The sequence below is a fragment of the Coregonus lavaretus genome (genome assembly GCF_964263955.1).
Source record: "Coregonus lavaretus genome assembly, chromosome: 8".
Classification (NCBI taxonomy): domain Eukaryota; kingdom Metazoa; phylum Chordata; class Actinopteri; order Salmoniformes; family Salmonidae; genus Coregonus; species Coregonus lavaretus.
In genome coordinates this window covers 61564793-61580316 of record NC_139995.1, presented here as the reverse complement: position 1 = coordinate 61580316, position 15524 = coordinate 61564793, and the positions used below count along the sequence as shown (strand labels likewise).

The following is a 15524-nucleotide window of genomic DNA, read 5'->3' as shown; positions in this document are numbered from 1 at the left end:
TCCCTGTTTCCCTGTATTAGCCATCCCTGTATCCCTGTATTAGCCATCCCTGTTTCCCTGTTTTAGCCATCCCTGTTTCCCTGTATCAGCTATCCCTGTTTCCCTGTATTAGCCATCCCTGTTTCCCTGTATTAGCCATCCCTGTTTCCCTGTATTAGCCATCCCTGTTTCCCTGTATTAGCCATCCCTGTTTCCCTGTATCAGCCATCCCTGTTTCCCTGTATCAGCCATCCCTGTTTCCCTGTATTAGCCATCCCTGTATCCCTGTATTAGCCATCCCTGTTTCCCTGTATTAGCCATCCCTGTTTCCCTGTATTAGCCATCCCTGTTTCCCTGTTTTAGCCATCCCTGTTTCCCTGTATTAGCCATCCCTGTTTCCCTGTATCAGCTATCCCTGTTTCCCTGTATTAGCCATCCCTGTTTCCCTGTATTAGCCATCCCTGTTTCCCTGTATTAGCCATCCCTGTTTCCCTGTATTAGCCATCCCTGTTTCCCTGTATCAGCCATCCCTGTTTCCCTGTATCAGCCATCCCTGTTTCCCTGTATTAGCCATCCCTGTTTCCCTGTATTAGCCATCCGTTTCCCTGTATTAGCCATCCCTGTTTCCCTGTATTAGCCATCCCTGTTTCCCTGTATTAGCCATCCCTATTTCCCTGTATTAGCCATCCCTGTTTCCCTGTATTAGCCATCCCTGTTTCCCTGTATCAGCTATCCCTGTTTCCCTGTATTAGCCATCCCTGTTTCCCTGTATTAGCCATCCCTGTTTCCCTGTATTAGCCATCCCTGTTTCCCTGTATTAGCCAATCCCTGTTTCCTTGTATTAGCCATCCCTGTTTCCCTGTATTAGCCATCCCTGTATTAGCCATCCCTGTTTCCCTGTATTAGCCATCCCTGTTTCCCTGTATTAGCCATCCCTGTTTCCCTGTATTAGCCTACTTAAAAGTTGCAACCATCAATCTGATGTATCTTCCCATTACTTACATAGAAAATAAGAAAAGACTGTCCTTGCTACATCTATGTTTCAAAACGTTTCCAAACCATCCTCTGGTGTGGTGTAACTTACTAGCAGATCAGAAACTATCACACGCATCACTGATCCATCTTAGATTTTAAAAAAACATATCATCACATTACTTACATAGAAAACAGGAAAAGTCTGTCTTAGTTATCTATGTTTAACAAATGTACAACAGTTCCAAACCATCATATTTGTGTTATTAGGTACACAACACAGACACTCCTACTGTGGAGTAGTAACACCTACCTGTGTTCATGCTCTTGCCCGTGTTGAGGTCCCCAGAGGAGGAGTAGGGCAGACTAACACCAGCCGCCATGGCGCCGCTCTGGAAGGACAGAGGTAACATGGTGTTACAGAGGAAGTTACACTAACGAAGAGAAACACACACATGTGAGCCTGAGGCAGAGAGACAGGTGAGGCTGAGACAGAGAGACAGGTGAGGCTGAGACAGAGAGACAGGTGAGGCTGAGGCAGAGAGACAGGTGAGGCTGAGGCAGAGAGACAGGTGAGCCTGAGACAGAGAGACAGGTGAGGCTGAGAGAGAGACAGGTGAGGCTGAGACAGAGAGACAGGTGAGGCTGAGACAGGTGAGGCTGAGACAGAGAGACAGGTGAGGCTGAGACAGGTGAGGCTGAGACAGAGAGACAGGTGAGGCTGAGATAGGTGAGGCTGAGACAGAGAGAGAGGTGAGGCTGGGCTAAGAGGTGATAATACAACAAACAAACTGACAGGGGAAGGGCTGTTACTACCCAGCAGGATAGCCCAGGGGAGAGAGGGGGAGGAGAGAGGGGGGGAGAGAGAGAGAGAGAGAGAGAGATTTTTGTTATTTGTATACTTTGACAATGTAAGTAATTTTACTTGCCATGTCAATAAAGTCTATTGAATTGAAGAGAGAGAGAGAGAGAGAGAGAGAGAGAGAGAGAGAGAGAGAGAGAGAGAGAGAGAGAGAGAGAGAGAGAGGGAGAGAGGGAGAGAGGGGGAGAGAGAGAGAGAGAGAGAGAGAGAGAGAGAGAGAGAGAGAGAGAGAGAGAGAGAGAGAGAGCGAAGGAGGGTCAGATACAGAGAGAGGGTCACTACTAAACCAGATTGTTCTGTTAGCACATCCTGAACTAGTGAATCTTTCTGATTGAGAGGGGGTCAAATACTTATTTCCCTCATTAAAATGCTAAACAATTTATAACATTTTTGACATGCATTTTTCTGGATTTTTTTGTTGTAATTCTGTCTCTCACTGTTCAAATAAACCTACCATTAAAATTATAGACTGATCATGTCTTTGTCAGTGGGCAAACGTACAAAATCAGCAGGGGATCAAATACTTTTTTCCCCTCACTGTATATATATCACTCCCTTATCTACTGGGTGAAATACCACAGTGTGCCATCACAGCAGCAAGATTTTGTGACCTGTTGCCACAAGAAAAGGGCAACCAGTGAAGGACACCATCGTAAATACAACCCATATTTATGTTTATTTATTTTCCCATTTGTACTTTAACTATTTGCATATTGTTACAACACTGTATATATACATAATATGACATTTGAAATGTCTTTATTATTTTGGAACTTCTGAGAGTAATGTTTACTGTTAATATTTATTGTTTATTTCACTTTTGTTTACTATCTACTTCACTTGCTTTGGCAATGTTAACATACGTTTCCCATTCCAATAAAGACCTTAAACTCCCTGCCATCCAGGACCTCTATACCAGGCGGTGTCAGAGGAAGGCCCTAAAAATTGTCAAAGACTCCAGCCACCCAAGTCCTGGACTGTTCTCTCTGCTACCGCACGGCAAGCGGTACCAAAGACTCCAGCCACCCAAGTCCTGGACTGTTCTCTCTGCTACCGCACGGCAAGCGGTACCAAAGACTCCAGCCACCCAAGTCCTGGACTGTTCTCTCTGCTACCGCACGGCAAGCGGTACCAAAGACTCCAGCCACCCAAGTCCTGGACTGTTCTCTCTGCTACCGCACGGCAAGCAGTACCGGAGCACCAGGTCTGGAAACAACAGCCCCCTGAACAGCTTCTATCCCCCAAGCCATAAGACTGCTAAATCGTTTGGTTAACTATTTAACTAACAACTACCCGGACAATCTGCATTGACCCTTTTTTCACTAACTTTGACTCATCACACATGCTGCTTGGATTACCACCATGATTACCGCTCTGTAGCACTGACGTCTGGAATCATGAAGTGCTTTGAGAAGCTGGTTATGGCACACATTAACTCCACCATCCTAGACACCCTGGACCCACTCCAATTTGCATACCGCCCCAACAGATCCATAGATGACGCAATCTCAGTTGCTCTCCACACTGCCCTTACCCACCTAGATAAGAGGAACACCTATGTGAGAATGATGTTCACTGACTACAGCTCATCGTTCAACACCATTATCAAGTTCACTGACGACACGACGGTGGTAGGCCTGATCACCGGCGACGATGAGTCAGCCTATAGGGAGGAGGTCAGTGACCTGGCGGTGTGGTGCCGGAGCAACAACCTCTCCCTCAACGATGAGTCAGCCTATAGGGAGGAGGTCAGTGACCTGGCGGTGTGGTGCCGGAGCAACAACCTCTCCCTTAACGTCAGCAAGACCAAGGAGCTGATGGTGGACTACAGGAAATGGGGGGGCGTACATACAGTGGGGAAAAAAAGTATTTAGTCAGCCACCAATTGTGCAAGTTCTCCCACTTAAAAAGATGAGAGAGGCCTGTAATTTTCATCATAGGTACACGTCAACTATGACAGACAAAATGAGAGAAAAAATCCAGAAAATCACATTGTAGGATTTTTTATGAATTTATATAACCTTTGTTGGCAATGACACAGGTCAAACGTTTTATGTAAGTCTTCACAAGGTTTTCACACGCTGTTGCTGGTAATTTGGCCCATTCCTCCATGCAGATCTCCTCTAGAGCAGTGATGTTTTGGGGCTGTCGCTGGGCAACACGGACTTTCAACTCCCTCCAAAGATTTTCTATGGGGTTGAGATCTGGAGACTGGCTAGGCCACTCCAGGACCTTGAAATGCTTCTTACGAAGCCACTCCTTCGTTGCCCGGGCGGTGTGTTTGGGATCATTGTCATGCTGAAAGACCCAGCCACGTTTAATCTTCAATGCCCTTGCTGATGGAAGGAGGTTTTCACTCAAAATCTCACGATACATGGCTCCATTCATTCTTTCCTTTACACGGATCAGTCGTCCTGGTCCCTTTGCAGAAAAACAGCCCCAAAGCATGATGTTTCCACCCCCATGCTTCACAGTAGGTATGGTGTTCTTTGGATGCAACTCAGCATTCTTTGTCCTCCAAACACGACGAGTTGAGTTTTTACCAAAAAGTTCTATTTTGGTTTCATCTGACCATATGACATTCTCCCAATCCTCTTCTGGATCATCCAAATGCACTCTAGCAAACTTCAGACGGGCCTGGACATGTACTGGCTTAAGCAGGGGGACACGTCTGGCACTGCAGGATTTGAGTCCCTGGCGGCGTAGTGTGTTACTGATGGTAGGCTTTGTTACTTTGGTCCCAGCTCTCTGCAGGTCATTCACTAGGTCCCCCCGTGTGGTTCTGGGATTTTTGCTCACCGTTCTTGTGATCATTTTGACCCCACGGGGTGAGATCTTGCGTGGAGCCCCAGATCGAGGGAGATTGTCAGTGGTCTTGTATGTCTTCCATTTGCTAATAATTGCTCCCACAGTTGATTTCTTCAAACCAAGCTGCTTACCTATTGTAGATTCAGTCTTCCCAGCCTGGTGCAGGTCTACAATTTTGTTTCTGGTGTCCTTTGACAGCTCTTTGGTCTTGGCCATAGTGGAGTTTGGAGTGTGACTGTTTGAGGTTGTGGACAGGTGTCTTTTATACTGATAACAAGTTCAAACAGGTGCCATTAATACAGGTAACGAGTGGAGGACAGAGGAGCCTCTTAAAGAAGAAGTTACAGGTCTGTGAGAGCCAGAAATCTTGCTTGTTTGTAGGTGACCAAATACTTATTTTCCACCATAATTTGCAAATAAATTCATTAAAAATCCTACAATGAGATTTTCTGGAAAAACAATTCTCAATTTGTCTGTCATAGTTGACGTGTACCTATGATGAAAATTACAGGCATCTCTCATCTTTTTAAGTGGGAGAACTTGCACAATTGGTGGCTGACTAAATACTTTTTTTCCCCACTGTAGCACTCTATTCCCTATATAGTACACTACTTTCTGTAAAGAAAAAGAGGCATCCTTAGTCTCTGGACACCGCTTCTTGTAAAGTAGTTAGTTATCAAACAGAGGAAACCATAGCAACAACAGAGGAGAAGCTAAGTGCAGTCTGTTGTCGAACCCCCCATGTCACATCACCTGAATGTTTATCAACACATCACTGTATTAATGTAGCTCATCTATTCATCATCAGGTACTGTGTGAACTAATGGAATAATGTGTTCCATTTATGGCCATTGTGTTAATGCTCCAGAGATTGATGGTTTTAAATGTGCTAAAAGTGAGAATTTGTCCTAAAATGGCACCCTATTCCATATATAGTACTAAAAACTTTTTTCCCCACTGTATATCCCATTTATAACACTGCACTAATCCATCAAATGTTCTCCCAGTAAAATGTAACCTGTGTGTTTGCTTGTTTACGTCTCTGTCTCCTCCCCTGTTCCCTTTAACTCTGCTCCTGTTCTCCAGGACCCAGGGGTTCTGCCCAACACCCAGACCTGCTCCCTTTAACTCTGCTCCTGTTCTCCAGGACCCAGGGGTTCTGCCCAACACCCAGACCTGCTCCCTTTAACTCTGCTCCTGTTCTCCAGGACCCAGGGGTTCTGCCCAACACCCAGACCTGCTCCCTTTAACTCTGCTCCTGTTCTCCAGGACCTAGGGGTTCTGCCCAACACCCAGACCTGTTCCCTTTAACTCTGCTCCTGTTCTCCAGGACCTAGGGGTTCTGCCCAACACCCAGACCTGTTCCCTTTAACTCTGCTCCTGTTCTCCAGGACCTAGGGGTTCTGCCCAACACCCAGACCTGTTCCCTTTAACTCTGCTCCTGTTCTCCAGGACCTAGGGGTTCTGCCCAACACCCAGACCTGCTCTGCTTCTGTTCTCCAGGACCTAGGGGTTCTGCCCAACACCCAGACCTGTTCCCTTTAACTCTGCTCCTGTTCTCCAGGACCTAGGGGTTCTGCCCAACACCCAGACCTGCTCCCTTTAACTCTGCTCCTGTTCTCCAGGACCTAGAGGTTCTGCCCAACACCCAGACCTGTTCCCTATAACTCTGCTCCTGTTCTCCAGAACCTAGGGGTTCTGCCCAACACCCAGACCTGCTCTGCTTCTGTTCTCCAGGACCTAGGGGTTCTGCCCAACACCCAGACCTGTTCCCTTTAACTCTGCTCCTGTTCTCCAGAACCTAGGGGTTCTGCCCAACACCCAGACCTGCTCCCTTTAGCTCTGCTCCTGTTCTCCAGGACCCAGGGGTTCTGCCCAACACCCAGATGTGGATCCACCTGATGTCCTCCATCGCCAACCACCCTCCAACTTTTCATTACATAATCTACAGCTACTCTTGTTGTCATTATCTGCTAAGAAAATGTTTTTGCTCTATCATACTGGCCACATAATATGTGAGATACACAGATTAACTAAAAACACTAGCGCTGCAAAACACTCAGAACAAAGAGAGCAGCAGTGTCTCCCTCTTCAAGTTCCCCTTCTGAGACTGGCTGCCTGTTGAGGACAAGTGGCAGGCAGAACCTCCCACCCACACAGCAACCACCTCCAGGCAGAACCTCCCACCCACACAGCAACCACCTCCAGGCAGAACCTCCCACCCACACAGCAACCACCTCCTGGCAGAACCTCCCACCCACACAGCAACCACCTCCAGGCAGAACCTCCCACCCACACAGCAACCACCTCCAGGCAGAACCTCCCACCCACACAGCAACCACCTCCTGGCAGAACCTCCCGCCCACACAGCAACCAATTCCTGGCAGAACCTCCCGCCCACACAGCAACCACCTCCTGGCAGAACCTCCCGCCCACACAGCAACCACCTCCTGGCAGAACCTCCCGCCCACACAGCAACCACCTCCTGGCAGAACCTCCCACCCACACAGCAACCACCTCCTGGCAGAACCTCCCACCCACACAGCAACCACCTCCTGGCAGAACCTCCCACCCACACAGCAACCACCTCCTGGCAGAACCTCCCACCCACACAGCAACCACCTCCTGGCAGAACCTCCCGCCCACACAGCAAACACCACCTCTATATTCCCCACACCAGAATTCAGTATTTTAGTCTGTGATTGCCATGTGAGTGTACAAACAATGTGAAAATAAATGAATGACACAACTGTACCAAAAACGATTCAAGTTTATGTATTAAAATCTTAAATATTGCCAGGTTGGTTTTCACAGCTGTTTCACAAGGTTGTAAGGAATCCTTTGATGGTATTTATTTGTTCCATATTATTCATTATTGTATCCTACGACCTATGATACATACATATATTCAACCACAAGGGGGTGCTAATGAGCTATGTGAGATAGAGAAAAATGAATCATAGTAGAGGACTACTGAAATTATACTATTTCAGTGTAGATAAAAGGAAGGGCAGGTTAAAGTGGAAATTAGCTGACTTTGTGATCTGTAAGGTAAGTAACTTTAATGTGTCAAGCAGATTACACGTTTTCTTTGCCATTTCCGAAACATAGCAACATTTAAAGACATGGATTTCATGTTCTAATGTTAACAAGGTACCCAAAAGTAGTTCGAATTAATGTTTTCATTTTATTAGCTGAACAAAACTTGTTTAAACAGCAAAATTGTCACGGTAATCAGCCTTGGTTGCCTAGCGATTAGGTCATCACACCGTTGATATAGCAACGGATGCTAATAGTTGATCTAATCCCATTGTGACGTAGAGGGGGACACTATTTGGCCAGGGGACATTATTTGGCATGACAGGCCCTCAGATCCTGAAAAGCTTCTACAGCTGTACCATTGAGAGCATATTGAACTGGCTGCATCACTGCTTGGTATGGCACTAGCACCGCCCTGGATCACATGGCGCCACAGAGGGTTGTGTGGACAGCCCAGTACATCACTGGGGCCGAGCTCCCTGTCATCCAGGACCTCTATACCAGGACAGCCCAGTACGTCACTGGGGCCGAGCTCCCTGCCATCCAGGACCTCTATACCAGGACAGCCCAGTACGTCACTTGGGCCGAGCTCCCTGCCATCCAGGACCTCTATACCAGGACAGCCCAGTACATCACTGGGGCCGAGCTCCCTGCCATCCAGGACCTCTATACCAGGACAGCCCAGTACATCACTGGGGCCGAGCTCCCTGCCATCCAGGACCTCTATACCAGGCGGTGTGAAAAGAAGGGCCGGAAAATCATCAAAGACTCTAACCACCCAAGCCATATAATATTTTCTCTGCTGCCACACTGCAAGTGGTACCGGAACACCAAGTCTGGCACCAACAGACTCTTGAACAGCTTCGATCCCCAAGCAATACGACTGATAAATAACTAACAAAATAGCTACATGAACTCTGAGTTAACCATGTATCTTTATTTACCTTTTATTTCAATCTTTGCACTGTCTCTGTGCACACTCACAGAGCCCTACACACTCACACACACTGTCACTCCAACACACACACACACAAACACTCACTCCATCATCTGATCACTCACACATAATATGCACATACATTTATACTGACTCCACACACACACACACACACACACACACACACAAGCTGCTGCTACTTCTATCCAGTTGCCTGCATTCCTGACCCCAATCTACCTCCATCACTCCAGTATCCCTGCACATGTAAATATGGTATTGAATATTACTTTTTTTAAATATTTCCTGTATATAGTATGCTCACTTACTTTGTGTATTTCATATTTCTCGTGTGTTTTTTTTCTTCTAGTAATAGATTGTTATTGATTATTGCATTAAGTTTGGAGCTAGCAATAAAAGGCATTTCACTGTACTTGTCCATGTGACATTAAAACTTGAAACTTGCTGCTGCTGTTTACTATCTGTAACTTTATTCCTAGTTATATTTACATATTTTATTTACATATCTACCTCAATTACCTCGTAACCCTGCACATCGGCTCAGTCCTGGTACCCCTTGTATATAGCCAAGTTATCGTTACTTACGTGTTATGCTTTTCTAGAATTTTCTCTATTTTCTTTCTCTCTGCATTGTTGGGAAGAAAGCATTTCGCCTGTTGTCTACGAAGCATGTGACCAATAACATTTGATTTGAATTGTAGGCTAACTTTCCTTGCTAGCTTACAGCTGAAGCAACATAAATTCACTACCCTAGTATTTTGTTTGTGATAATATGCAAACCATAACGCAAGAACGCAAGAATGCTGATCGTCACCAAAATTGTTATTAACTTTGTCTCCCTCGCCAGCAAAAAACTCATTCACTTCTTTGACTCCCATCTGGTTCCACTAGATTCCACAGCCACAAAGTCAGATTCCACAGCCACAAAGTCAGATTCCACAGCCACAAAGTCAGATTCCACAGTCACATTCTGCCTCTCTAATGACGTCATTACTTTCTTAAAGAGACAGTGCACACTTCTAAACAAAATAAGAGATTGCTTCTTCAAATGTTGTTGATCAGTACAATAAAATAATATGTTCTCCTAACAGTTACCAATAAAATAAGTCCTAAATGGAAGGGATTGTTTGTCATCTGCAGCCCCATGATATCAGCTAAAACAAGCTGAATAACTCAATGCATGCACACACTCCTATTGAATAATATGCATTCACCTGTATTGGGAATAGACCTAGGCTACATCTTGATTTACCCAGATTTACCATTCAAATAAATCATTACCATTGTTTTGTATACTGAACAAAAATATAAATGCAACATGTAAAATGTTGATCCCATGTTTTCATGAGCTGAAATAAAAGATCCCTGAAATGTTTCCATATGCACAAAAAGCTTATTTATCTCAAATATTGTGCACAAATTAGTTTACATCCCTGTTAGTGAGCATTTCTCTTTGCCAAGATAATCCATCCACGCATATCAAGAAGCCGATTAAACAGCATGATCATTACACAGGTGCACCTTGTGCTGGGGACAGTAAAAGGCCACTCTAAAATGTGCAGTTTTTTCACACAACACAATGCCACAGATGTCTCAAGTTTTGAGGGAGCGTGCATTTGGCATGCTGACTGCAGGAATGTCCACCCCGGCTGTTGCCAGAGTAACCACGCCAGCCCAGGACCTCAATTTCTGTCTTCTTCGCCTGTGGGATCGTCTGAGACCAGCCACCCGGACAGCTGATGAAACTGAGGATTATATCTGTCTGTAATAAAGCCCTTTTATGGGGAAAAACTCAGTGGGTGGGCCTGGCTCCCAAGTGGGTGGGCCTATGCCCTCCCAGGTCCACCCACGGCTGTGCCCCTTCCCAGTCATGTGAAATCCATAGATTAGGGCCTTATGAATTTATTTCAATTAATGGATTGCCTTCTTTGAACTGTAACTCAGTAAAATAGTTGAAATTGTTGCATGTTGCGTTTATATTTCTTGTTCAGTATAGTTAGATGGGTAAAAACAAAGTCCATCTGATTGTATAATTGATTCATTAACCTCTTAGGATCAGACCCTTCAATTTCAATTTTCTCCTAAAATGACATCCCCAAATCTAACTGCCTGTAGCTCAGGACCTGAAGCAAGGACATGCATATTCTTGGTACTATTTGAAAGGAAACACTTTGAAGTGTGTGGAAATGTGAAATTGATGTAGGAGAACATAACACAATAGATCTGGTAAAAGATAAAACAAACAAAAATATATCAGTTTTCTATTTTTATTTTTGTTTCGTCATCTTTGAAATGAAAAAGAAATGTCATACATTCAGATAGGAAGCTGGAGGTAATTTAGATTTTATCCTCAAGAGGGCAGCAGTGTCTGTGCAAAGTTTCAGACTGATAAAATGAAGGATGACAACACAACATCATATTTTGCATCAAGACTCCCAGGTGTCCCTCACGAGTTACCTAGAGTTAGGGCTAGGGCTAGGGCTAGGGTTAGAGCTAGGGCTAGGGTTAGGGCTAGGGCTAGGGTTAGAGTTAGGGCTAGGGTTAGGGCTAGGGTTAGGGCTAGGGCTAGGGTTAGGGCTAGGGTTAGAGTTAGGGCTAGGGCTAGGGTTAGGGTTAGGGCTAGGGTTAGGGTTAGGGCTAGGGTTAGGGCTAGGGCTAGGGCTAGGGCTAGGGTTAGGGCTAGGGCTAGGGTTAGGGCTAGGGTTAGGGTTAGGGCTAGGGTTAGGGTTAGGGCTAGGGTTAGGGTTAGGGTTAGGGCTAGGGCTAGGGCTAGGGCTAGGGTTAGGGCTAGGGCTAGGGTTAGGGTTAGGGTTAGGGCTAGGGTTAGGGTTAGCCCAAATGTACCCAAGAGGCCGAATTGGTCAATTGATACATTTTCAAGTACATAACTAGAGAGAACATACAAAAATGCTATGGTAATAAAAAATGCAAGTTTACACACTCCCAGGAATGTCATACATGATGGATCATTAGCTTACCTTCATAAAAAGGTACTAACAGGAGAATGCTGATCCAATGCCTCCCAACACAGAAGTGAACTATTTAAGATAAGGGCCAAGTTAGCAGCCAACACCGATCTAATGTCTTAAGTGAACACACCACAAACCACACACAAAGTGACATTTGTTTCACTATTTACACACTATTTACAATTACAGTATTTAGAACACCCACAGTCCTCTACACAAGAGGGGACAGAAGGTGAAGCAGATAGTCAGCAAGCTCCTGGACGAGCAGCTCTCTGAAGGCCAGCTGTGTCATGGGGGTCTGCCCACAGCTCGTAGCCATTTCCTTCTGGAGGATGAATGCATTCACCACAGCAATGTCAATGAAGTGATGGCTTGTACCATTTCATTGTCTTGTGGAGAACATTGTAGTAGCCTATCAGCGCGTCTGACAGGTCCACACCTCCCATGCTTTAGAGCAGCTGGAATGTGGACATTCACACCTCTAGATGGCCGGGGGCGGGGCTAGGGGTGGAGCCGCAGCAGGGGTCAGACTGGATGAACCAGGGTCAGACTGGATGAACCAGTTTCTACATTTGAATGAGTGGGGGATGGACGACTTGAATGTAGTGGTTCCCTAAGGTCATCTGAGTCATAGGCACTATTGAAGATAAAAACAACATTCAGTAAGAACTCAAGTTTACTATTACTTTATTTTAGCATACATGCTTTTACAGATGAGCCTTACATCAGTACATCAAATGAACAGCACATCTATAAACATCTATAGAGTAAGGTGACAGGACAACCTCACCGCATCAAAGGGACGATGGGACGGGTCCATGTACCGTCAAATCTTGGGTGAGAACCTCCTTCCCTCAGCCAGGGCATTGAAAATGGGTCGTGGATGGGTATTCCAGCATGACAATGACCCAAAACACATGGCCAAGGCAACAAAGGAGTGGCTCAAGAAGAAGCACATTAAGGTCCTGGAGTGGCCTAGCCAGTCTCCAGACCTTAATCCCATAGAAAATCTGTGGAGGGAGCTGAAGGTTCGAGTTACCAGATGTCAGCCTCGAAACCTTAATGACTTGGAGAAGATCTGCAAAGAGGAGTGGGACAAAATCCCTCCTGAGATGTGTGAAAACCTGGTGGCCAACTACAAGAAACGTCTGACCTCTGTGATTGCCAACAAGGGTTTTGCCACCAAGTACTAAGTCATGTTTTGCAGAGGGGTCAAATACTTATTTCCCTCATTAAAATGCAAATCAATTTATAACATTTTTACATGCGTTTTTCTGGATTTTTTTTGTGTTGTTATTCTGTCTCTCACTGTTCAAATAAATCTACCATTAAAATTATAGACTGATCATGTCTTTGTCAGTGGGCGAACATACAAAATCAGCAGGGGATCAAATACTTTTTTCCCTGTATATATAAATGATCAAAGAAAAACATTTATTCAGTGGTTGAGACAAAACCAGTCCGGTTCTGTGTCACTTTCATGGACGAGTTCTGCTATTATCTCGTCCAAATCTGTATATCTGGACTTCAATTTAGCTTTTCCAGTGTTAGAAGTCATTGTTGTACAGTCGTGGTCAAAACTTTTGAGAATGACACAAGTATTGGTCTTCACAAAGTTCGCTGCTTCAGTGTTATGAGATATTTTTGTCAGATGTTGCTATGGTATACTGAAGTATAATTACAAGCATTCCATAAGTGTCAAAGGCTTTTATTGACAATTACATTACGTTTATGCAAAGAGTCAATATTTGCAGTGTTGAGCCTTCTTTTTCAAGACCTCTGCAATCCGCCCTGGCATGCAGTCAATTAACTTCTGGGCCACATCCTGACTGATGACAGCCCATTCTTGCATAATCAATGCTTGGAGTTTGTCAGAATTTGTGGGTTTTTGTTTGTCCACCCACCTCTTGAGGATCGACCACAAGTTCTCAATGGGATTAAGGTCTGGGGAGTTTCCTGGCCATGGACCCAGAATTTCGATGTTTTGTTCCCCGAGCCACTTAGTTATCACTTTTGCCTTATGGCAAGGAGCTCTATCATGCTGGAAAAGGCATTGGTCGTCACCAAACTGTTCTTGGATGGTTGGGAGACGTTGCTCTCGGAGGATGTGTTAGTACCATTCTTTATTCATGGCTGTGTTCTTAGTCAAAATTGTGAGTGAGCCCACTCCCTTGGCTGAGAAGCAAACCCACACATGAGTGGTCTCAGGATGCTTTACTGTTGGCATGACAGGACTGATGCTAGCGCTCACCCTGTCTTCTCCGGACAAGGTGTTTTCCGGATGCCCCAAACAATCGGAAAGGGGATTCATCAGAGAAAATGACTTTACACTAGTCCTCAGCAGTCCAATCCCTGTACCTTTTGCAGAATATGTTCTCCAGTTTTTCCTGGAGAGAAGAGGCTTCTTTGCTGCCCTTCTTGACACCAGGCCATCCTCCAAAAGTCTCCGCCTCACTGTGTCTTTGCAGATGCACTCACACCTGCCAAGCACCACCCTCCTTTTAAAGCTTCCAGTCTGTTATTCTAACTCAATCAGCATGACCGAGAGATCTCCAGCCTTGTCCTCATCAACACTCTTACCTGTGTTAACGAGAGAATCACTGATACGATGGCAGCTGGTCCTTTTGTGGCAGGGCTGAAATGCAGTTGAAATGTTTTTTTGGGGGGGATTAAGTTCATTTTCATGGCAAAGAGGGACTTTGCAATTAATTGCAATTCATCTGATCACTCTTCATGACATTCTGTAGTATATGCAAATTGCCATCATCAAAACAGAGGCAGCAGACTTTGTGAAAATTTGTATTTGTGTCATTCTCAAAACTTTTGACCACAACTGTACATACAAAAATTGCTGAAAACTTTTCTTGGTCCTTTCGATTTTCAATGGAGAATGAGTCTCGTTGCGCGCGGGCTTAGCACAATGGCTTTTACTCATACGAAGGACCATCACATACTCATGTAAAGCCCAGCTCACTAGCTATGCTTCAAAACGATAGGAGTCAATTGGACCAAGATACAGTCAAACAAGTGAACACCGCCCGTCTCATTGGTGCGTAATGAGGTCAGCCCTTGGTGGGCTAAAATAATGTTTGTGTAGCCTAAAAAGTTTGGTATCTTGAGTATCTGAGGATCGCAGAAAAACAGAACTTGACCAGGTGAAACAAGGTGTAGCGTTTATATTACTTCAAAATGCTTTGTGGCATTTTGAACTAGTCTGAATTCAGGCAATAGCATGGTATTTTTTCGCTGTAATACCTACTGTAAATTGGACACTGCAGTTAGATTAACAATAATTTAAGCTTTCTGGCCATATAAGACAAGTATATGTCCGTGAAAATGTGCTTTTGTTTACAACGTCATTGTAGTCACATTATCCATATTGAGCAACAACTGTCCCGATTTCGGGACAACCAGTAAAGGCTAATGCATACATGGCTGTCTCTAAAAACGTAATGATATTGAAGTCAACGATTGAACAGAGCAGTCGAGGAGTTTATCTGTCTGGACTTTGGCTGATGCCTATTTAAAAAAATAAATAAATCTTATCGTTTTGATATCGTTTATCATGATGGTATAGTTTATCGTGACCGTATCGTTTATCGTGATGGTATCGAGTATCTTGATACCAAACCTGGTATCGGTATTCTGGTGTCATGACAACACTAGATCAGCATGCTCTGCTCAAACCTAATGGTCCAAAACTAAACCACAGAAATAACAATGGACACTATGGAACACAAAGCTTTTACCATCTCATGCTGGAATATACAAGGTCTGAGGTCATTTGACTTTGACCTAAAGAGTAGGAACCCAGAATTCACCAAAGAAATCTGAAATACAGACATTGTCATCCTACAAGAAACATGGTATAGAGGAGACGGACACACTGGTTGCTCTCTAGGTTACAGAGAGCTGGTAGTCACATCCACCAAACTACCAG

At 44.8% G+C, this 15524-nt stretch overlaps 1 protein-coding gene across 1 annotated transcript in view; it reads right to left on the bottom strand.

The window, feature by feature from the left end:
• Positions 1-15524, bottom strand: part of ptpdc1a (protein tyrosine phosphatase domain containing 1a) — a 138792-nt gene that overhangs the window by 107671 nt on the left and 15597 nt on the right. The window contains 1 exon segment of the mRNA XM_084167146.1: positions 1265-1343. Within this exon segment, the coding sequence (XP_084023272.1) occupies positions 1265-1334 (70 nt within the window). The 5' untranslated portion in view covers positions 1335-1343.